Source organism: Nyctereutes procyonoides, unplaced genomic scaffold (genome assembly GCF_905146905.1).
Source record: "Nyctereutes procyonoides isolate TBG_1078 unplaced genomic scaffold, NYPRO_anot_genome, whole genome shotgun sequence".
Classification (NCBI taxonomy): domain Eukaryota; kingdom Metazoa; phylum Chordata; class Mammalia; order Carnivora; family Canidae; genus Nyctereutes; species Nyctereutes procyonoides.
This window is the reverse complement of record NW_026575028.1, coordinates 916,283-940,053: the sequence shown is the minus strand read 5'-3', so window position 1 is coordinate 940,053 and position 23,771 is coordinate 916,283. Positions and strand designations below refer to the sequence as shown.

The 23,771-nt window shown below is 42.7% G+C and overlaps 1 protein-coding gene across 3 annotated transcripts in view; it reads left to right on the top strand.

Annotated features, from left to right (window-relative positions):
• The window catches only part of LOC129503466 (chromatin remodeling regulator CECR2), a 169,558-nt gene extending 147,322 nt beyond the window's left edge, over positions 1–22,236 (top strand). For 2 of the 3 annotated variants that reach the window (XM_055315567.1, XM_055315566.1), the window contains 10 exons: positions 536–665; positions 1,198–1,235; positions 1,324–1,415; positions 1,853–1,979; positions 4,108–4,496; positions 5,276–5,404; positions 5,602–6,448; positions 12,900–14,322; positions 16,305–16,416; positions 17,246–22,236. In XM_055315567.1, the coding sequence (XP_055171542.1) occupies positions 536–665; positions 1,198–1,235; positions 1,324–1,415; positions 1,853–1,979; positions 4,108–4,496; positions 5,276–5,404; positions 5,602–6,448; positions 12,900–14,322; positions 16,305–16,416; positions 17,246–17,251 (3,293 nt within the window). In that variant the 3' untranslated portion in view covers positions 17,252–22,236. The remainder of the gene's footprint in view (positions 1–535; positions 666–1,197; positions 1,236–1,323; positions 1,416–1,852; positions 1,980–4,107; positions 4,497–5,275; positions 5,405–5,601; positions 6,449–12,899; positions 14,323–16,304; positions 16,417–17,245) is intronic. The other variant, XM_055315568.1, reaches the window with a different exon arrangement.
• The last annotated feature ends 1,535 nt before the right edge of the window (positions 22,237–23,771 follow it).

Here is a 23,771-nt window from a genome sequence, read left to right as displayed (position 1 = left end):
GGGGCCAGCTGCCAGTGGAGGGGGTGGATTGAAGAGCAAAGACAATTGGTGTGCTAGGATGCCTTTGTAAATGCAAAACCTTGATTGCTTAGATGCATATAAGCATCTGCATATAAAATCCTGTATATGTTTGGATTGAGTGAGAGTCTGGTCCTTAGAAGTGGGATGTTGCTTTTCTGAGAGAAAGATTGGAAAGACCTCAAGGATTCAAAGAAGGCTAATCATTCAGTCTTCTATTTTTTCCTTTTTCTTCTGTTTTTCTTCAGCCTTGCTCTTCCTCTCCCTCTCCATGCCAGTACCTGCCCTACCACCATCATCCCTCCCTAGTCCTTTAGCTTAATATGCATAAAGAAAATGGGTTCCACATGTTTATACTTTTCATAGTGCATTTGATCTATAGAATCATCCTAATTACCAAAAGAAACAAAAATAACTGATCTTTGTTTCTCCTCTCAAAATTGATTATCAAACATCTAGTCTAATCCTCTAAAGAGTGCTTAACCTCACATGCCATAATGCGCTGTGTTCATTGCAGAGCGAGCAAAGAGAAGAAAGCTCAGAGAAGAAAGGGCATGGCTGCTAGCCCAAGGGAAGGAGCTCCCCCCAGAACTTTCCCATCTGGACCCTAATTCCCCAATGAGAGAAGAAAAAAAGACTAAAGACATGTGAGTATTTGATGATACTAACCGTAGCAACCAGAAACATTCTGGCATTGTGTTAAGCACTCTTCTTATTTAATTCTTAAAACAACCCTGTGTGATAGGTAATATTCAGTGTTCCTGAGCTTCTCATTCTTCTGTATGCCTTTTTTGTATTATTATTCTTACAAAAATATTCATTAGGTTAAAATAAAACCCAGGAAATAATGTGCACTTAAATAACCAACATTATAGAATCATAAATTAAGTTGTGGATCATCTAAGTCCACCCCATCATTTTACAGATAACAAAAATGATAATCCCTTTGGGTTTTGTGTTTTTTTTTTTATGATACTCCCTTTGTGTGCTTATTATTAGGCTTGCTAACCTCCGCCTTCATAATATTTTCTAGAGATTATCAGTGTTACAGACTTAGCTTAAAAACAGTTTATTGACTGATCCAAACCTTGGTATAAATTAGCTGTGTATCTGTGCTTGAATTAAGAGATCAGGAAAGAAGGTGGTCAAAGTTACTATTTCTTATTTTGTGATTCACAGCTTTGAGTTGGATGATGATTTCACTGCCATGTATAAAGGTCAGTTCCCATTCTCAACTGTTACTACTATTTCTGACTGAAGTACTCCTGTGTGAGTGTGTTAATTTAAGCTCTCTTTGGCTTTCAGTTCTAGATGTGGTAAAGGCTCACAAGGATTCCTGGCCCTTTTTAGAACCTGTGGATGAATCGTATGCCCCAAACTATTACCAGATTATTAAGGTATAGGCTACCTTTGCAGTTATACCTACTGTGGTATTTGTTTCTTTCTTGATTTTTTTGTTGTGTTTTTGTTTTAAGTTTACCTATTGCAAAATTTTTAAAAAATCGGGCAGCCCAGGTGGCTCAGCGGTTTAGTGCCGCCTTCAGCCCAGGGCGTGATCCTGGGAGACCCGGGATCGAGTCCCACGTCAGGCTCCCTGCATGGAGCCTGTGTGTCTGCCTCTCTCTGTGTGTGTGTCTCTCATGAATAAATAAATAAAATCTTTTTAAATTTTTAAAAAATTTTTTTAAAAGTTTACCTGTTGCTCTTGAGAATCAGGTTGCTGGATTATATGCCAGGCTCCTGAGCATCTCATAATGACATAATTCCTTTGCCTCATAAGGACTATGAGATGTTTTTTCTCCAGCATGTTGTAATTTAGTGTGTCCTATTTTAGGTCCCCATGGATATTTCAAGCATGGAGAAGAAACTGAATGGAGGTCTATACTGTACCAAGGAGGAATTTGTGAATGACATGAAGACTATGTTCAGAAATTGTCGAAAATATAATGGAGAAAGTAGTGGTAAGTGGGGAAGGAGTTTGCTGAGGATACATTTATTACACCATTTCAGTCAAGAACAGAATACCTTCTTTTTTAGAAATACACAAAAATAGAAGTGCATCTCTTTTAGAAATGATTCAGACCTTTCATTGGGACTATAATCAAAATGTAATTTAAAGCCGTGGGGTTCGGGGATCCCTGGGTGGCGCAGTGGTTTGGCGCCTGCCTTTGGCCCAGGGCGCGATCCTGGAGACCGGGGATCAAATCCCACATCGGGCTCCCTGCAATGGAGCCTGCTTCTCCCTCTGCCTGGGTCTCTGCCCCTCTCTCTCTCTCTGTGTGACTATCATAAATAAATAAAAAAAAAATATTAAAAAAAAAAAAAAAGCCGTGGGGTTGGCCATTCTAACCACTTACACAGTATATGCCTGAACCACTCCTATCCTATATGACAAAAGAATGTATCTGGTCTCAGGTTGTTTTTCATTATCTTAGAGACCAGTCTGGGTTTAGTTTGTACTGTGCTTCCTTAACACAGACCACTAACCGTTGACAAGATCGACCCTATATATTCTTTTTTTTTTTCTTTAAGACTTTATTTATTCATGAGAGACACACAGAGAGAGGCAGAGACACAGAGAAGCAGGCTCCACGCAGGGATCCCGATACAGGACTCTATCCTGGGACTCCAGGATCATGCCCTGGGCTGAAGGCAGGCACTAAACCGCTGAGCCACCCAGGGATCCCCAAGACTGAACCTGTATTTTTTTTTTTTTAAGATTTTATTTATTTATTCATGAAAGACACAGAGACAGAGAGAGAGGCAGAGGGAGAAGCAGACTCCATGCAGGGAGCCCAACATGTGGGACTTGATCCCTGGACTCCAGGATCACGCCCTGGGCCGAAGGCAGGCGCTGCTAAACTGCTGAGCCACCCAGGGATCACCCTGAACCTATATTCTTAAATCCTCTTCAGAAGTCCACTGAGTAGATCTCCAATAACAAAGAATGTATGGCTCCGAGTATAGAAACTTGGAGTCATTTATGCAGTAGGTCAAATGCTTTAGCTTCAAAACTAAGGAGATTTGGGACACCTGGGTGACTCAGTCAGTTAAGCATCTGGCTCTCGGTTTCTCTTCAGGTCATAATCTCAGAGTCATGAGATCAAGCCCCACGTTGGCCATGTGTTCAGCAGAGTGACTGTTTAAGATTCTCTCTCTCCAGGCAGCCCAGGTGGCTCAGTGGTTTAGTGCTGCCTTCAGCCCAGGGGCTCATCCTGGAGACCCGGGATCAAGTCCCACATCAGGATCCCTGCATGGAGCCCGCTTCTCTCTCTGCCTGTGTGTCTCTGCCTCTTTCCCTATCTGTGTGTGTCTCATGAATAAATAAAATATTAAAAAAAAAAAATTGTCTCTCTCCCTTTCCTAACCACCCCTCCCCCTAATTTCACTCTCCCTCTTAAATAAATAAGTCTTTAAAAATAAACAGAACTGGGATGCCTGAGAGGCTCAGCGGTTGAGGGTCTGCCTTTGGCTCAGGGTGTGACCCCAGTCCTGGGATCGAGTCTCACATCAGCCTCCTTGCAAGGACCCTGCTTTTCCCCCTGCCTGTGTCTCTGCCTCTCTCTGTGTGTCTCTCATGAATAATTTTTAAAAATAAATAAATAGGGATCCCTGGGTGGCACAGCGATTTAGCGCCTGCCTTTGGCCCAGGGCGCGATCCTGGAGACCTGGGATCGAGTCCCACGTTGGGCTCCCGGTGCATGGAGCCTGCTTCTCCCTCTGCCTATGTCTCTGCCTCTATCTCTCTCTCTCTGTGTGTGACTATCATAAATAAATAAAAAATAAATGAATGAATGAATGAATAAAAATTTTAAGAAACAATTAGCTTCAGTGACTGTATTTAATAATTCTTCGATTTAGCCTTAAAGAATTAAATGTGTTGGTTTAAGGTAATAGTCCTAGAGCTTCTTAAGACAAAAACAGTGTCTTCATCTTGTGTCCATAGCCACACAACATAATTCACTCGAGTTGAATTAAGCTTAAGAATTTACCCAAATAGCATCTTTAGTATTGTTTGTTGGTAAGAGAAATGTCTTTTATGTCCTCTAAGACCTGTACCTCGAAGTTAATCCTTGTATCTTCCCATAGAATATACCAAGATGTCTGATAATTTAGAGAGGTGTTTCCATCGGGCAATGATGAAGCATTTTCCTGGTGATGACGGAGACACAGATGAAGAATTCTGGATCAGAGAGGATGAAAAGCGAGAGAAAAGACGTAGCCGGGCTGGGCGAAGCAGTGGAAGCCATGTCTGGACCCGCTCCAGGGATTTGGAAGGGCCCAGCAAGAAGCAACAGCCAGTGGAGAATGGAGGAAAGTCATTGCCACCTGCACGGCGAGTTTCTTCTTCTGGGGATAATCATAGCAGCGGTTCCTCACAACTCCCTCGGGAGGTGGGCACTTCAAATGCCCGAGGCTTTTCTCGTCCCCTACATTATGGTGGGATGCCCAACCAGGCACCCCTTTTAAACCAGATGGTAAGGAATAGCTTAAAATTCTATTGTGGTTTCTCCTAGTTGATAATTCAAAGAAAAGTGAAACCTTTTTAATTGCTCATCTTCCAAAGTAATTTTTCTATATATGAATGATTTCTTCTTCCCTCTTCTGTCCTTTATTCATTCTTCCTCTAATTTTAAATCTTTCTTTTAATCAATCTGATGCACTCTCAAGATGGGCAAAAATTGGGATCTATAAAACTCTTTTCATGTACAAAGCACAGAAATACATACAGCACATAAAATACACAGCATATCTGCAGCATTAAAATTTCATGTTGGGAGGCAGTTGGAGAAAAATTGGCTTAAAAGGCATTGGGGGCCAGCCCTGGTGGCTCAGTGGTTTTGCACCGCCTGCAGCCCAGGGTGTGATCCTGGAGACCCGGGATCGAGTCCCATGTCGGGCTCCCTGCATGGAACTTGCTTCTCCCTCTGCGTGTGTCTCTGCCTTTCTTTCTCTCTCTCTCTGATGAATAAATAAATAAAATCTTAAAAAGAAAAAAGGCATTTGGGGGAAGAGGCAATAATGAAAAAGAGATTAAGAAACACAGTTTTTCTGTCCTGCAGCAAGAGATTGCTTTGGGCCCTGGAACTAGCCCCAGTGTTGGGTAAGGCCATATCCTAGCATTCTGTAGGAACATCCTATTTTCTATCTGACGTATTCTGTGCTTTCCCTTTTCTTTGGGTTTTTGTTTGTTTGTTTGTTTGGTTTTTATTGTTTTTGTTTTTGTCTCCCCTTGCCTTTACTCAACACCCTCCAGAAGCCAGCAGTACCAGGAACATTTGGCCCTCTTCGAGGATCAGATCCTGCCAATTTATATGTCTCCTCTAGGGTCCCAGAACCACACCCTGGAGAACCTATACAGCAGCATCAGGCTTTTGCCATGCAGGTAAGTAACCTACTCACAATATGCAAATGCAAAAGGTTTCACAGATAAACTTCAGAAATACAGTCTCCTACCAGGTTAAAGTTAATTCATCATCTTTCATTCTATAGAGTTTATTACTATAGATTAAACACATTATAAGATATGCCTTATTTTATGGGTCTATTGAACTCTGCTTTTTTTTCTTTTCTTGTTGCCAGCCTCCAGTTGGAATTAACAACCACCGAGGACCCAGGCTAGGGACACCAGAAGAGAAGCAAATGTGTGGGGGGCTGACACACCTTACTAACATGGGATCACATCCTGGATCCTTACAGCTTAGGCAAATGGGTGGCCCCAGTCAGGATGGAAATATTTATCCCCCAACTCAATTCCAGTCAGGATTTATTCCTCCTAGGCATGGTGGGGCTCCAACCCGACCCCCAGACTTTACTGAAAGCTCAGAAATTCCTCCCAGTCACATGTACCGATCATACAAGTACCTGAATCGAGTACACACTGCTGTCTGGAATGGGAACCATGGTGCTACAAATCCAGGAACCTTGGGCACAGATGAGAAGCCCCCCATGGGGCCAGGACCCTCTCACCAGCCTCGTACTCTTGGTCATATGATGGATTCCCGAGTGATGAGACCTCCTCTCCCCCCAAACCAGTGGACTGAACAATCAAGCTTTCTACCTCATGGAGTTGCTTCTTCAGGGTATATGCGACCACCCTGTAAATCTGGTGGACATCGGTTACAGCCACCTCTGGCCCCAACGCCAAGTTCTCTTTTTGGAGCACCCTCCCAGGCTCTGCGAGGGGTACAAGGAGGGGACTCCATGATGGACAGCCCAGAGATGATTGCCATGCAGCAACTTTCTTCCCGAGTTTGCCCACCAGGTGTGCCTTACCACCCCAGACAGCCTACACCCCCCCATTTACCTGGCCCTTTTCCACAGGTAGCTCAGTCAGCATCAGTAAGTGTGTCAGCCCCTAAGCCTACCTTGGGGAACCCTGGGAGGACACAGGAGAACAGTGAAACACAAGAGCCTGAGAATGACCGAGGTAATTTACACCAACACTTTTGTCTGATGTCTAACGTGAAAACTCTTAATTCAAAAGGAATCTTTTTTACAAAGACTGTCAAACTTACTTCTAGCTTCTTGAACTACTCACTTGGATTGGGCCAAAGATCTGAAAGGTAGTAGTGATGGTTACACAGATGGTTACACGTACCGTGTAGTCTTTTTGAGACTTATAGACGTGGCTATTTTATTATTCTTGTTTATATTTATTATTCTTGTTTATAAAGCACAAAGCACAAAGCATTAGGTTGCTTGGCTTCACGTTGCTAGTAAGTGGTGGAGCTGAGATTTGTACCCAGACCCACTCAGTCTAGCACCCATGCTCTCAACCACCGCATCCTCAAACTACCTTGAAGAATGACGGTCTTAAACTTTATCATTGTGAAATAAGTTTTCAGCACTTAAAACCTGATTATTTCCATCCTTCTATTCTTTGGACACATATCTATAGCTACTCAGAATGAAGAGTGGTTAGCACTAGCATATCTAGAAGGGATTTCTTAGAAATATCATTTAAGAGATTAACCTGAAAATTTAGAAGATGAAAAGCATACTTTGTGTAATTAGTGCTTGTTTCTAGTATAGATGTCCACCCCGTCTTATGTTATTTTCTTCAACATATGACTGGAGAGGGGCACCTGAGTGGCCCAGTCATTTAAGTGTCTGACTCTTGATTTCAGCTCAGGTCATGATCTCAGAGTTGTGGGATCCAGCCCCAACTATAATTGTATGTAATACTATCTACAGTGTTATATTAGTTTCAGGTGTACAATATTGTGATTCAACAATTCCTTACATTACTCCATGCTCTTCATGATAAGTGTGCTCTTAATTCCCATCACCTATTTCACCCATTTCCCCACCCACCTCCTCTCTGGTAACCATCAGTTCTCTATAATTAAGAGTCCGTTTTTCTGTTGGCCTTTTTCTTTGTTCGTTTTTTAAATTCCCCATATGGTATTTGTTTTTCTCCTGATTTATTTCACTTAGCATTATATCTTCCATCCATGTTGTTGTAAATAGCAGTATTTCATTTTTTATGGTCAATATTCCAATGTTTATTCATAACTACTTCTTTATCCATTCATCTTTCAGTGGACACATGGGTTGCTTCCATATCCTGGCTATTGTAGATAGCTAAGTAAACTCTAGTGCTGTAGTAAACATAGGGTGCATATACCTTTTCAAATTATTGTTTTCCTATTCTTTGGACAAATACCCAGTAGTGGAATTAATGGATCATATGGTAATTCTATTTTTAATTTTTTGAGGAACCTCCATACGATTTTCTAGAATTGGCTACACCAGTTTGCTTTCCTCCCAACAGTGCCCAGTGTTTTTTTTTCTACGTCCTCACCAACATTTGTTTCTTGTGTTGTTGATTTTAGCCATTCTGTGGGCTGTGAGGTGATAGTGGTTTTGATTTGCATTTCCTTGATGATAAGCATCTTTTCATGTGTCTGTTGACTATTTAAATGTCTTCTTTGAAGAAATGTCTGTTCATGTCTTCTGCCTTTTTTTTTTTTTAAGATTTTATTTATCTATTCATGAGAGACATAGAGAGGCAGAGACACAGGCAGAGGGAGAAGCAGGCTCCCTGCAGGGAGCCTGACATGGGACTCGATCCTGCATCTCCAGGATCACGCACTGGGCCGAAGTCAGTGCTAAACCACTAAGCCACTTGGGCTGCCCTCCCCCTTTTTTTTTTTTAATGGCATATCTTTCCATTGATTATCTTGTCTTTAATTTTTTTTTTTATCAGTGTTTTATAGTTTTCAGAGTATCGACCTTTTTCGCCTCCTTTGTTAAGTTTACCTCTAGGTATTTTATTATTTTTGGTGAAACTGTAAATGGGCGCCTGGCTGGCTCAATCAGTAGAATATGCAACTCTTTATCTTGGGGTTGTGAATTCAAGTCCCATGTTGGGTGTAGAGATCACTTAAAAATAAAATCTTTTTAATTGTTTTTTGTTTGTTTTTAAAGATTTTATTTATTTATTCATGAGAGGCACAGCAAGAGAGAGAGACACAGGCGCTGGGAGAAGCAGGCTCCACACAAGAGCCCGATGTGGAACTCGATCCCAGAACTCCAGGGTTCTCTGCCTCTCTCTCTCTTCCTTGTTGATTTTCTTGTCTGGATGCTCTGGCCATTGATATAAGTAGGGTGTGAAAGTCCCCTATTATTATTGTATTCTTACTGATTATTTCCTTTATGTTTGTCATTGGCTGCTTTGTGTATTTCAGTGTTCCCGTGTTGAGTGCATAAATATTTACAATTGTTATATCTTCTTATGGGATCTTGCCTTTTGATTATGTAGTGTCCTTCTTTGTCTCTTATTACAGTCTTTGTTACATTCTATTTTGTCTGAAATAGGTATTGCTACCTTGTGTTTCTTTCGACATCCATTTGCATAATTAAATGCTTCTCCGTCCCTTCACTTTAAATCTGAATGTGTTTTTAAATCTTTTTAAGATTTTATTTATTTATTCACGAGAGAGAGAGAGAGAGAGAGAGAGAGAGAGAGAGAGAGAGAGAGGGTGGGAGGGAGGCAGAGACACAGGCAGAGGGAGAAACAGGCTCCATGCAGGGAGCCCGACATGGGACTCGATCCCGGGTCTCCAGGATCACACCCTGGGCTGAAGGCAGTGCTAAACCGCTGAGCCACCCAGGCTGCCCTGCATGTGTCTTTTTGGTCTGAAATTAGTCTCTTGTAGGCAGCATTATAGATGAGCCTTTTTTTTTCTTTTTAATCCATTCTAGCACCATATATTTTGATTGGAATATTTAGTCCATTTACATCCAGAGTAATTTTTTTTCAGAGAATTATTTATAGATAAGTTTGTATTACCATTTTGTTACTTGTTTTATGGATTTTTTTTTTTTTTTTTTTTTTTTTTTTTTTTTTTTTGGTTCTCTGTTTCTTCTCTTGGCTCTCTTTTGTCAGGTTTGGTGGCTTTCTGTAGTGATACACTTGGATTCCTTTCTCTGTATTTTTTGTATATCAACTACTGGTTTTTGATGTGTGGTTGCTATTATATATATATATATATATATATATATATATATATATATATATATATCCCCCATCTTTTGCATGTAGCAGTCTATGTTAAGTTGATTGTCACTTAAATTTGAACCCATTCTTTACTTCCACCATGCCAACCCACCAGGTTTTAGGCAAATGGTGTCGTACTTTATATCCTTTTGTTTTGTGAATCACTTTAACTGACTTTTATAGATATACTTAACTTCCCTGCTTTTGTGCTTCCTTCTTTTCTTACTCCTGCTTATGATCTTTCCTTTCCACTCAAAGTCCCTTTTAAGATTTCTCATAGGTCTGGTTAGTAGTGATGAATTCCCTTAATTTTTCTTTGCCTGAGAAGACTCTCCTTCTAGTTAATGATAGCGTTCCTGAATAGAATATTCTTGGCTACTGGTGTTTTTTCTTTTAGCACTTTGGATATATTATATCATTTCCTGTGGCCTACAAAGTTTCTGCTGAAAAATGAGCTTATGGTTTTATGGGATTTCTCTTATGTATAACTGGCTTCAGCGTGTTGTGTGCACCATACTGTAGAGTAGCTGAGTCTTGCAACTGAGACACATTTGCCTTCAATCCAGTTGTCTACAGTGGCTCTATTTGCCTGTTGCCTGTTTAGTCCCTGCATTGTTAGTGGGTCAGTCTTGGGCCACCCAGGCTTGAGTTGAGTCAGGCCAGGCATTTATCAGAGGTGCAGTAGAACCAAACTGCTGGACACTTTCTGGGTGTTGTCCTCTGAGAAGCTTTCATTGGTAGGGTTGGCCTTCAGTCCGAACAGCTTGTCTGCCCCCAGCCTACTGTGGGAGCCTCAGTGAGACTGGTATGTGTGGTTATCTTCTCCTGTATCCAAGCAGGGCAGGAATCTCTTTGAAGTAGTGCTTGTCCTTGTCCTAGCTGCTTGCACCTTCCCAGGCTCTTGGCATCTCTTTGGGTGGGCTCCATCCAAGGGCATATTGAGGGGGCCAAGTCAACAGAAAAATGTAGAACAGGACCCATAAGGAAGCTCCTCACCAGTCTGCTGGAGGAGAGAGCTGCAGCTGCCCAGGAAACTTCTGCCCAGGCTTGGGTGGAGGGGTATTTCTGCAGGAGAATGCCAGGGCAGGGCACACTGTTAGCTCTGTGACAAGTGTTAACACTGCGCTGGTTCCCACAGGTGTCCATCTATCTAGGCTAGGAAGCAAGGGAGGAAAATGGTGCCTGCCCACTCTTTTGTTCTTTGAGTGGTCTTCCAAAGATTCCGTCCCCTCCAGTATACACTATGAGTAAATGAATCTCCTTTCCATAAAAGCCAGATACTTTTTCACACTGTTGCTTCTATGCTCTATCTCAGTAGGGCTGCTGTCTTTTTAAGGTCAGGGACTCTATAGTCTCCTGGCTTTCCCAGAGCTGAGCCCACTGATTTTTAAAGTTTCAGGTACCAATAAGCCCCAGATTCTTGGGTCCCTCTGGTTTTCAAACCCAAATGTAACAGGAATTCACCTTCCCCACACAGGTTCCCTGTGCCTGGGGTTTCTGGTTTGGGCATCTGCCCCTCTCCCATCTGTATGCCCACTGCATCCCTCCCTGCTGTGGACAGCCTGGGGATCCATTTGGCTCCCAACAATGCCTCTGTCCTTCCTACCCTCCTGGATGTGACCACTGCTCTACATTTAGCTGTGGAGAGTCTGTTCTGCCAGCCTTTAGGTTGCTTTCTGCTGATACTGGTATTATCTAGTTACCTAGTTGTTACCATGAGACGAGATGAGCTTAGGATCCTCCTACTCTGCCATATTCCCCAATTCAGACTTACTTTTTAAAAGTGTTTCTTTCAAGGGAAGGCCCACTTGTGAACACTAGCTCTAACACAATTGTCTAATACTGATTTTAAATGGTGTCTGGAACTCAAGCTTCAGAATAAACCCTCTGGTGAAAATGTGAATAAGGCTATTTGTTAGTTGCCGCGTTTTATGTTGACAAAATGAAAAGTGTCGATTTAAATTTCATTGTATAGCTTGTACCTTTGATTTTTTTTTAAGATTTTATTTATTTATTCATGGCAGAGAGAGAGAGAGAAGTAGGCTCCATGCAGGGAACCCGACGTGGGACTCGATCCCGCGTCTCCAGGATCACACCCCAGGCTGAAGGTGGCACTAAACCGCTGAGCCACCGGGGCTGCCCACCTTTGATTTTTCAAGCCAGCATTAGTTCATTAGTTGACTGAGATTTTAGTAGGTCTTTAAAAGTTGTTGTGAATACTTAATCTTGTCTTTAAGATCTGTTACCAGAATTTTTTTTTTTAAAGATTTTATTTATTCATGAGAGATACAGAGAGAGAGGCAGAGACACAGGCAGAGGGAGAAGCAGGTTCCTCACAGGGAGTCCAATGCAGGACTCCATCCCAGGACCCCAGGACCACGCCCTGAACCAAAGGCAGACACTCAACCACTGAGCCACCCAGGCATCCCCCAGAATTGTATTTTGTTCACACCTGAGCAACAACTCTGTTCTACTTGAAAGGATGTAATAATACCATATTTCTGGTTTGACAGAACAGCAAGATAAAGAATTCTGAGTTTATAATTAAGCATTTGAGCCTGGTAAATTAATTTATTTGGGTGTAGTAAATTTCTATAATAGTTAAAGGTGGCTTTTGAGTTTTATTCTGTAGCCATCTTGTTTTCAAGACATCTAGACAAGTTAAATATTTTCTTTCATTCAAGAAATCTTTATTCCCTATTTTGTGCAAGTACAAACAGTGGTGGGAAACAAAATAAAGTCCTTGCTGCTGTGGAACTTATTGTTTGAGGGGCAGAAGTCAGGGATCTAGCTTTCTTACTTTTCCATCATGTACTTGTCCTTTTTTTTTTTTTTTTTATGATAGTCACAGAGAGAGAGAGAGAGAGGCAGAGACATAGGCAGAGGGAGAAGCAGGCTCCATGTACTGGGAGCCCAACGTGGGATTTGATCCCGGGTCTCCAGGATTGTGCCCTGGGCCAAAGGCAGGTGCTAAACCGCTGCACCACCCAGGGATCCCTGTACTTGTCTTTCTTATTGTATCTCCATATACGACCTGCATCTACTTGAATTATCTCCCACTCATTTACTAATCTGACTGTGACAGCACAGCAAGAGAGAGCCAGGGATATTTCCATTCTTTGGCAGACTTTATGAGTCAGCTGTAGAGGTGCTAGGTCTTATCTCTTGGTCTATAAGGTGGAGTTTACAAGGGCCTCGACATCATGATCCCTTTCACAGACCTTCAAAATTTTTAGCTGAAGCTTGAATGACCACATATCTACCTCAACCCCACCTGTCCTTATCTGATTGCTTTCATGTTCTTTTCACTGTCATCCCCATCAGTAGTGTAATTTCAGCTACTGAATTATTACTTGGTTCTGTGTTTTTCCTACAGCAGATCCCTTGCCTGGGCTTGAGGAGAAACCACCAAACATTGGTGCTTCAGAGGGAATGTACCTCAAACAACTACCTCACCCTACACCTCCCTTGCAGACCGACTGTACCAGGCAGAGCTCACCACAGGAAAGGGAAACAGAGGGCCCAGAGCTCAAAAGTGACTCCTCAGAATCTGGAGAAAACTGTAAAGCAACAAAGAGCAAGAATGCCTGGCCCCCAGAGAGCAACTATACCAGCCCAGCCACTCAAGGATGTATGCAAGACCTCTCCACTCTGGCAGATAGAGGGGTTCTAGCTGAAAATGGAGTAATTGTTGAAGCATCCCCTTGTGGATCAGAGGGGAAGGGCCTTGGTGGTAGTGATTCAGAAAAACCACTCTGCCCCAGAGGCAAAACGCTACAGGAAACCATGCCATGTACAGGACAGAACCCTGCTACACCTCCCAACACAGACCCCAATTTGATGGGGGGCACCGTAAGCCAGTTTTCTCCCTTATACATGCCTGGCCTGGAATACCCAAATTCAGCCACACATTACCACATCAGTCCAGGTCTGCAAGGTTTGGGCCCTATGATGGGAAGTAAACCCCCAATATCCCATCCTCAGCATTTTCCCCCTAGGGGCTTTCAATCTAATAACTCTCATTCTGGAGTCTTTCCCCGGTATCGTCCCCACCAAGGAATGAGGTATTCCTACCAGTCACCGCCTCAGCCTTCCTACCATCACTATCAGCGAACTCCTTATTATCCGTGTCCACAGGGCTTTTCTGACTGGCAAAGACATATTCATCCCCCAGGAAGCCCAAGTGGGCTCCCACCTAATCCACCTCCCCCACCAAGGCCCCTCTTCTCAGATAAGAGTACCTTGGCTAATCTGCAAGGCTGTGAGACACTGAATGCTGCCTTAACTTCCCCAACCCAAATGGATATGGTGGCTGCTAAAGTAGTCTCAACTGATGGGCAGAATCCTGGTCCAGAGGAAGAGAAGCTGGATGAATCGATGGAGAGGCCAGAGAGTCCAAAAGAATTTTTAGACCTGGACAACCATAATGCAGCTACCAAGCGGCAGAGCTCATTGTCAACCAGCGAGTATCTTTATGGAACTCCTCCTCCACCTCTGAGTTCAGGAATGGGATTCGGTTCATCTACTTTCCAACCCCATGGTGTGATGCTACAGACAGGGCCTCCTTACACACCTCAGCGGCCAGCCAGTCATTTCCAGCCTAGGCCTTACTCTTCCCCTGTGGCTCCTCACCCACCTCATCATCCAGTGGCTGCCCAGCCCAATGGCCTTTCTCAGGAGGGCCCTATCTATCGCTGCCATGAGGAGGGCCTTGGTCACTTTCAAGCTGTAATGATGGAACAGATTGGCACTGGAAGTGGAATAAGGGGACCTTTCCAGGAAATGTATAGGCCTTCAGGGTAAGATTGCATTCAGTAGTTTCTTGGGTTTTGTTTCTTTTTTCTGAGAATAGAATACATGTTAGTTTTAGAAAGAAAAATGGCTTTAGGGAACGAAGGTGATAACCTTTAGTGGTGTAGTTCCAAGGAAAGTGTGAGAATCATTGATAATTGGAGACGTACTGGAAATGTTTCAGCCTTTGAGTCTGATTTTATCTTTGGCATTGTATTCCCTCATGGAAGTGAATTGGCTGGGGTGCCTATGTGGCTTAGTCAGTGAAGCATCTGCCTTTGACTCAAGTCATGATCTCAGGGTCCTGGGATTGAGCCCCACATCCTGCTCAGCAAGAAGCCTGCTTCTCCCTCTCCTCCCTGCTCTTGCTTGCTCACTCTCACTCGCTCTCTCATGTGCATGCATAAATTAAAAAAAAAAAAGATAAATACAGGGACGCCTGGATGTCTCGGCGGTTTAGCGCCGAATTCGGCCCAGGGTATGATCCTGGAGTCCCAAGATCGAGTCTCACATCAGGCTCCCTGCATGGATCCTCCTTCTCCCTGTACCTATGTCTCTGCCTGTCTCTCTCTCTTTCTGTGTCTCTCATGAATAAATAAATAAAAATCTTTAAAAATAAAATAAAATTTAAAAAGATATACATAAATGAATGGTTAGGTCTTGACACTGGAAACTTGATAGCCACAGTTCAAGAGCCATAGGCAGAGGCATCAGCATTGCTGCTAAGTTCAGATACTCTGATCAAGGTAAAATAGGTCTTTCAAACCTGAGGTTATGGGAGATCATGTGTAATGTTCAGGTTTTATCCCTTGCCTTTCATTCCTTCCTCTAACACTGAATAAAGAAACTAGGTTTATCCAGAATTAAAACAAATCATATTCAGTCCGCATGAGAATTCTTGCAAATGGTGATATTTTTTTGTTTTGTTTTTTATTTTATTTATTTATTTATTTATCCATTTATTTATTTATTTATTTATTTATTTATGAGAGAGAGAGAGAGAGGCAGAGACACAGGCAGAGGGAGAAGCAGGCTCCATGCACCGGGAGCCCGACGTGGGACTCGATCCCGGGTCTCCAGGATCGCGCCCTGGGCCAAAGGCAGGCACTAAACCGCTGCGCCACCCAGGGATCCCAAATAGTGATGTTTTTAAGGCTCCGTGAGGTGATCAGTGATCCAGAAGATTTTCAAGTTAATACTCTATAAAAACAGTTAAATGAAGTTGTTTTACACCAAAGTCATGAACCCCTAATCATAAAGCCAGTACCATCCAACTTAAAAACAAATGTGCTGCTCTTCAATGCCAGCCTGAGACCTTACCTCCAAAACTTCTTCCCCATTTACTGTTCTGCCATATTTGTTTTATGCTTCATTACTTAGGTTGATGTTTTGTTTCAAACCATTGGGAAGTAAGTTGCAGACTTCATGACCTCTTTTCCCTATGTACTTCAGCAGCAAGTTATGTCATTCTCCTGGAGCACAATCTGAAACTGTTATTCCATGGAAGGAAAATAACAGTAATAGTGTTTAATATAGAGCCCTTATTTAATTTCTCCATTTGTCCCCAAAATGTCTCTTATGGCTGTGCTTCTTTGTTTCTTATTTTGAGTTTTTTTCCCATCCAGGATTCACTTAAGGTTAATGTATTTATATTTGGTTTCTCTGTCCTTTAGTCTCTTAATTTACAACATGTATTCTGTCATCGTTTTGTTTTTCAAACATTTGAGGCTAGTTCTCATGTAAGATGTCCCAGATTCTGGATTTTTCTCATTGTTCCCTATGTTTGGAGTCCACTTGTCAAGAACACTGTTTAGGCGGTGTCACATGATTGCATCACACCTGTAGTACTTTGTCCCTGTGTTGATTCCAAGTTTGATTACCTAGATAATTAAGGCACTATCGCCCTGAGATTTTCATGATTAAAGTATCTCTTTCCTTTCTAATTAATATGTCTTCATTAATTCTTAACTGTTCGTTCTTGTGGCTATAGAATGCAAATGCATCCAGTCCAGTCACAGTCCTCGTTCCCAAAGACCCCAACACCAGCAACATCACAGGAAGAGCTGACACCACATAAGCCCCCAACACTTCCTCTTGACCAGGTAAAAATTACCAAAATTAGAATTCCTGTTATTCTTCCAGATGGCAGGAAATACTTCATTATGAGTTTATTGTGATTCTGAAAAATATATATTTTTTAAGATGTCCTGTTAATATAGGAACTTGAACTAGAAAGTACTTCATGCCCTCCTGGCAACCAAGTAAAAAGAGCCACCCAGGCCCTGTGCTCGCAGTTGATTCAACAATGGGGAGAGTCCAGAGAAGACAGCCTCATGGGAATCTTTAAAAAGAGAGAGAGAGAGAGAGAGAGAGAGAAGACAGTCTCAGAAGTAGCTTCATGTTTCTATTTTCTTTTCGTCTGGTAACCAGCCTGTTTGGGGATTGTTCAAGGCTCCTTTTTCCAAACTGGCCACTAACTTTTATTTTGATGTGATAGCTTTAGTATTTTTTACCCTTCTTCACCTATTTCATCTGAGAGAGACCAGTCAGTCAGGATTTTAAATAATAGTAACTACCTTCAAGTGCTGCTTTTCTGCGAGGCACTGTGCTATGGTTCTCTATGCACAGTATCTCATTTCATCTCTTCCTTGACCGCAGTGAAGTCATTATCATTAAGAGCATCAGTATTGTTCCCTAATGTGCAGGGAGTCCCTACAGCTCCTGAGTGAGGAGGGCCAGAGCCCACTCTCTGGAAGTTAAGTGTGACAGCTGAAACAAAACCAAGCCATTTTCCCAGATGGAGAGGAACCTGTACAGCACTTTGGCTTATTTGATTTTTTTAAACAGCACAGCTTAAAAATTAATTAATTAATTAAAAATAAATAGCACCGTTGTTAATTTTGTTTAAATTGTCTTTGTTGCTTCTCTCAGAGTTAGTCCAAGGACGAAATAAACCCCAAGAAAACAGAAAGCTGCACATGAAGACTGGAACATGGAGAATTTAGGGAAATGATCCCTGCCCATCTCTGTTCCTGTTAGCCTGCCACACCCCTTCACAGTGCATCACGTCCTGCCATCCAAGAGCTGAAGCCTTTCCCAGAGCCTTGGAAGCATACTTCTTAGACTAACACCAATTTACAGGGGTCCTTGGTTGGGGATCTCTCGTATGGCCAATAGTCGAGAACAAATTGAACTGAAATTAGTGATGGCTTGTCTAAGTCCTGAGACTGTTGTTCAGGGAAAATTATCTTAACCTTGGGGGGGGGGGGTCATACTTAAGAATGGAGTGGTGCTTGTAAACTTTCATGAGCAGCTAAACTCAGGTATATATTTGGGGAAAGGACTACTCGTAGTATTAATGTGTTTGGAGCTGGGTCCAGTTTACAGAATTTTCATGTTGCCTTTTAAAAATAATTTTTGTTGTTGTTGGTGAATGTATTGTAAATAAGTGGGAAGGGTGGGTGGGGATGTGGAAGAAATGGAAGTCCTAACTGTGGTGGGCATGCAGCACTAGAGTGATCCTTACCTGTTTACAATCATGTCACACTGAATACTTTTGGAAGCTGGAGAAGAGGGTAGGAAAAGTTTACTCCTGTAAAATGTCACTGTTTCCTCAGTGGCCAGCAGTCCCTTGTGAGTTGAAGGCCTCCTTTCTAAGCAGCACGAGAGGGTGCCATTGCACTGCCCCCTGATTGTTGAGTTTCTGAGTTTGGAGGCAGAGTGCTCTCACACAGCCTACCAGAGGCATCAGCCTAGAAGGCAGGCTACTCTCTCATCCAGTGGCCCAATCCCTGGATTTCAGAGAGCAGTGCCCTTCCTGATTTGCCATCAGCCCTACCAGATAGGTGTAAACCAGTATCAGGAATTCGGATCACTAGTGTTTTGCTTATTAGAATATAAAATGAATCGTCCTCTTCACAGACCTGCCAGGACTGTGAACTGGTAGACATCACACAAAGCTTTCTGGCACGAATCACATTTTGTGGAAGTGACTACTCAGGTTTGTATATGTTAGTATCAATAAAGAAATTGCACAGTTTTGAATAGGAAAAATGTATTCTATAGATTTACAGTTTGAATTTAGGAATTTCAATATATATAGTTTGAATTCATTTTAAGTGAATCATAGTAAAATAAGTCATGGTGATTTAAAATAGCTTTCAGGAACGAGTTCTTGGAAATCATTTGTCATATCTATGATAGGAAACAATTTTACAGTATTAAATTACTTTGTTACAGTTTTAGAAGTGAATTACACTGGATTGTCCTGTTTAGCATTCTATATTTGATTTTAGCTGAGATACCACCAAAGTTAGGACTCCTATGTTTTAAAGTTTTTAATATCCCACAAAGAAAACAAAAAACTAAGGAAAAATGCCTTGAGATTACAGATTTTTGTAAAGAATAGCATATATTAAGCATGCCTTTGGGATAGTAGAAAAGCTTCCATATAATAGCAATCTGCCCTAGTTTCTTACAAATTCAGCCTTGTGAGGGGCCATTAGAATCTTTCCCTCCAATTCCAGTCCTTGATGAAACGTGGAACTATCATGTTTAAAGTTTGCTAAGCCTTGCTATTAGGAAAAGAAACAAATTAGAAACATCCATGTTAAACAGATGGAACCTAAGACACCAGCTCCGGTGTAAAGGAAATTCGTACAAATAAGGGAATGCTAATTGACCTGGCATTGTGGCTTAAGGCTCAGGCAGGAGCCTTTAAGATAAAATGCACAAAAATGTGAATTTTTTTGTTTTAAATTCGGTGTGCTTTTTAGGTGGAGTGAGTTTTGAGGTTGTGTTCTCATTTGGTCCGAATTCTTGTTAGAAACTATCACTGGCATAATCTGGTTTGGAAGAATGAAGGGGTCAGCGCTGTCCCTGCAGGAAGAACAGATTTGATGGTTCAGCTCTTGAGCTAATGTGAGTTAACATGGCCGATGCATTACTACTTCTGGTTTTGTGTCTGCATAGAAGCAGGGAGGAGAGACCAACTGGTCTTTACGTCTGGCTCGGGTCTGTTTAGAGCTGGTCTGGACCCAGAGCATCCTGCTGCTGACAGCCTTTCTCTTCTCCCATGAAAGTTGGTTTGAGTGAGAGGCCTTTAGCTGCTGCCTAACTAGGATCACAGCAGCGACAGGTTCTGTTCCCCTGGTGCTGAGGTTGGAGGCCTTGCTTTGTGCTGAATGACTCTGGGGCGTGGGGAGGAGTGGACCATAAGCAATAGTTGGGCTGACCTGTCCCACTCTGCTCGAGGTAACCTTTTCTCCTCACTCTCCCAGCCCCTTAGTCCATTACTGTCGCTAGACAGAAGCTGTGAACAATATAGGAAGAAATCTGTAAATTCTTTTATCCTTAACCTCCCTTCTTTAGGGTGTAGAGATGTGAGGAAATATTAAGGAAGAACAATATCAAGGGTTGAACTACTGTATCTTACCATAACTCTGGGAACAAAGGCAGCAGCAAATGTGGCAGCCTTGTTGCATCCCATGTGGGAGTTGGGTGATGCATTACAGGTATCCGCGCTTCAGCCCTTGTCTGTTACATCCTGAGCTTTTACTGGTCTTTGAAGTGCAGATCTGCTAAAAGTCGTCAGGAGCTACAAGATTGCAGGAACACATGTGACGTTGAGCTGCTGTGAGCCACGGATCTGCTCTTCCCACCCACCCCCCCAACATCACCTTTTCTTCTCTCCCGTCTTTCTGTTCTGGCACTTCTGAAGTGTCTTAAGCAGATGCACGTGCATTTGCCATCTTCTCCATGAGGGGATGATGGTTAGCAAATCACTATAACTAGCAAGTAGTGTGTGAGGAGGTCCTAAAAATGATGTGCTGTCGGCCTAGAAGGACTTTGACAGGGTGGGTCACTGCCACCTTGTCCATGTGCCAGCTCTCAGGAGTCCCCAGCAGGGTTAGCTGGGAGCCACGAGTAATGAGGAAACCCTCACACCTGTTTGATTTAACAGATGTGGCTAGCCTTTGTTAGAGTCGTTATTAAGTTAGAATCTTTTTTTCCCCTAAGATCCAAGAGACATCAACGACCCAGAAAAAAGTAAAGCTTTTTGGAAGGTTTCTGGTTTGGGTTTTTTTTTCCCCCTCAGAGTCTGTTTGTTTAAAAAGTAGCTGTTGACTGAAATTTATTGTGGTAGATGCATGTGAAGAATAATAAGTAAGGCCAAAATGTGCAGATTCTTTTTCATAAAACTTCTTCTACCCCACTTTCTAAAAATAAAATTAAAGCCACTCTGCCCCTCCTTAATCACGTTGGATACGTTCTGGCAGTGCACGTGAGCTTCTTATTCATGTTTCTTTATTCTCCATGAGCCCAAGTCAGACTGCTCTCAAAAAGGCAAAACTCATGCTCATCTTTAGTTTTATGTTTATTGAAAACCTGAAGACCTGTAGTGTGTGTGCGCACCTTAGTTCACTCAGACCTTAGTTTTCAGTGTCGATTCATCATGGCACTCGGACCTTGAAAGTGCTTCTCATGACTAACCATCAGGTGTCATTCCCCCATGGCATTTGTCTGCTGTATTCTTATTTATGGTGATTCCTACTGGAGTCAAAGAGAATGCTAAGTGCTGTCCAAAACACACAAAATTCCAGTGTTGCTGTCATCACAGATGTCAGAAACAAGCTCCCGACCCATACGACTTGGTTGAATTTTTCTTCCTTTTTTTCTCTTTAATGGAAGTTCAAATTTATAAATACTACTGTACTACTCTTAAGACCTAATCTGAAATTTCACAGGAAGTCTTAACCCAGCAGTCCCAAGGACAGTTACATGGTGTCAGAATGCTGACATACTTTCAAAACAACTATTTTCAAAGAAATGAAAGGCTTAGAGTTTTCTAGCATGGTTGCTGTTCCCCCTATGGTTATCTGTCCGCCCATTCACCCCTGCTCAATCTGCAGCGACCTCCATGGAGGAAGTCAGCTCGTGTGTGTGTGTGTGTGTGTGTGTGTGTGTGTGTGTGTGAGTCCAGGACAGTTCTCCTTTGGGGGTTTCTGGAATGCAGTGTTCCTGCTGAGAGCTTTCTGTTCACCACTTCTGGGAGAATACGGGCATTGTGTTGAGCACGCAGAGGCTTTTATTCCTGGGCTCACATCACTGTCTAGGAACTACGAATATGATTGAGACTTGCTGCATAAGAAGAAACCCCTTTTCCTGGCTTGGTGGGTTCGACTCTCTCTATAATTTGGAACCTTAGGACACCAAGCCTTGCCCTGCTTTTAATTCTGTTAATTAAGTTAACAGAACTTGAGTGGCCATTTCTGCATCCCATCTCACATGAAGCTGTGACACAGGCTTTGTCTCCAGGTGAGGTGTTCGTCTGTCTCTGCTTTGTAGGCCTTTGCGAAACAGAAATCTAGGAGGGCTGTCGCCCCAGCTAGTCAATGTTTCTCACTGTATACCAGGGGACTGACTGAACTTTGATATGTAGAAATGGCTAATAACCAACTGACTTCCTGCATGGGTTTTGAAAAAGGGTGGGATGGGGTTGGGAACAGGGGGTGTGGATATTGAGTAAATTATTGAAATGCTGAACCCCATTGAATATCCTTTGTGTGACCCTGTTTGCCTAGCTGGGACTCAGGTACCTCACTCTCCTGGGAGCCCAGGCCAGTCTCCACCACACAGTGTCAGGGATTCTTTGCTTCTGCTGCAAAAGCCGTGTGAACTTTCCTGGCCAGTACTGGAAAGGGGAATGCTATTTATTTTTATATTGTGTATATTTTGTCGTGGTCTGCTGATTCCCTGTTTCACTGAGAGCGACACTTACCTCAATAGTTAGTTCGATACTGTGTGTTGGATAATTTTTTAAAAGAACTTTTTAAAAAGCTTTTTGATCCTCAGAGGTCTGTAGATTTATTTCCATATGAACTGGTTATTTTGTATAAAGTACATTCTTAAAATAGCAAGTCTCTGCTATGTGTGAGTTGTGTGTGTCCATGTGTCACTTTTATCATCAGAACAAAGGTTTGAACTAGGCCTCAGCACCACCACTTACAAAATGCTGGTCCTGCTCAACTGGCTTCATCAGGGTGGGTGGGTGGTGTCGGGGCAGGCAGGGGAGTGTGCCCTGTGCAGGTGATGGGGGTACATGCCCTGTGGAGAACCTCAGAACAGTACCAAAACCGATTGGCACTTCCAAACAACATCTGGGATAAAATACTCCCCAGCTGGCCTTACCAACACCCACCTCCTTGCACCCACTCCCAATACCACCCACATATTCCCAGCCCTTGGTACATACCTTTAACTCACTTGGGCTCCATACACCACTTTACTCTCCTTCCAAAATCTAGGATGGACTTGGGGTCCAGTAGGTAAAGAATTTGGCTTTTAATGAGGGGACACCAGGCAGTGGTAGCCTGGATCCATTACAAGTGGCCAGAAGTGGGAGCTATGAGGGACACCTGGGTAGCTCAGCAGTTGAGTGTCTGCCTTCAGCTCAGGTGGTGATCCTCGAGTCCCGGGATCAAGTTCTGCATCAGGCTCCCTGCATGGAGCCTGCTTCTCTCTCTGCCCGTGTCTCTGCGCCACCCCCTCTCTGTCTCTCATGAATGAATGAATAAATAAATAAATTTTCTTTAAAAGTGAGAGCTATGAGACTAGATAAGCATCTCCTACCTACCTGCCAATTTATTCAGTTTTTATTTCCATTTCCTAGGAGGGCTTTTGTTAAAGGAGAGAGGGAGACTAGGGGCACCCAGCTGGCTCAGTTGGGGAACATGTGTCTCATGTGTCTCCTGATGTTGGGGAGTTTGAGCTCCATCTCCGGTGTAGAGCTTACTTGAAGAAAAAAAAGCAGAAAGTAGCCATCTTATCAGTTGGCTGTAGTTCTAAGACACCAAAATTTCTGGCCTGCTTTATCCTTAATCAGCCTTGTAATATTCTGTAAAAATATTCTACCACAAATAATACTAATTTCCAGATCTGTGTTCACTCAGGTTTATCAGTTTCTAGGGCAGTGACAGATCCCTCCTGACCTCCCAACTGTGTGGTATTAGATTGTCCCTTTTTTAAAGATTTATTATAGGGAGAGAAAGAATCACCACCAGACCTCCCCTGAGCACAAAGCTCAATCTCACAACCCATGAGATCATGACTTGAGCCAAAATCACTAGTTGGATGCTTAACTGACTGAGCCACCCAGGCACCCCTAAATTGTCCCTATTGATATTATTATTGACTGATATGTTCTCAAGACTTCCATCTTGCTGTTTTAAAACTATGGTTCATCATTCTTCTGTAAGAAACATTTTTTGGGGCAGCCCGAGTGGCTCAGCGGTTTAGCGCCACCTTCAGCCCAGGATGTGATACTGGAGACCCCCGGGATCGAGTCCCACGTCAGGCTCCCTGCATGGAGCTTGCTTCTCTCCCTCTGCCTGTGTCTCTGCCTCTCTCTCTCTCATGAATAAATAAAATCTTAAACATTTTTTCTAAAAAATGTCAG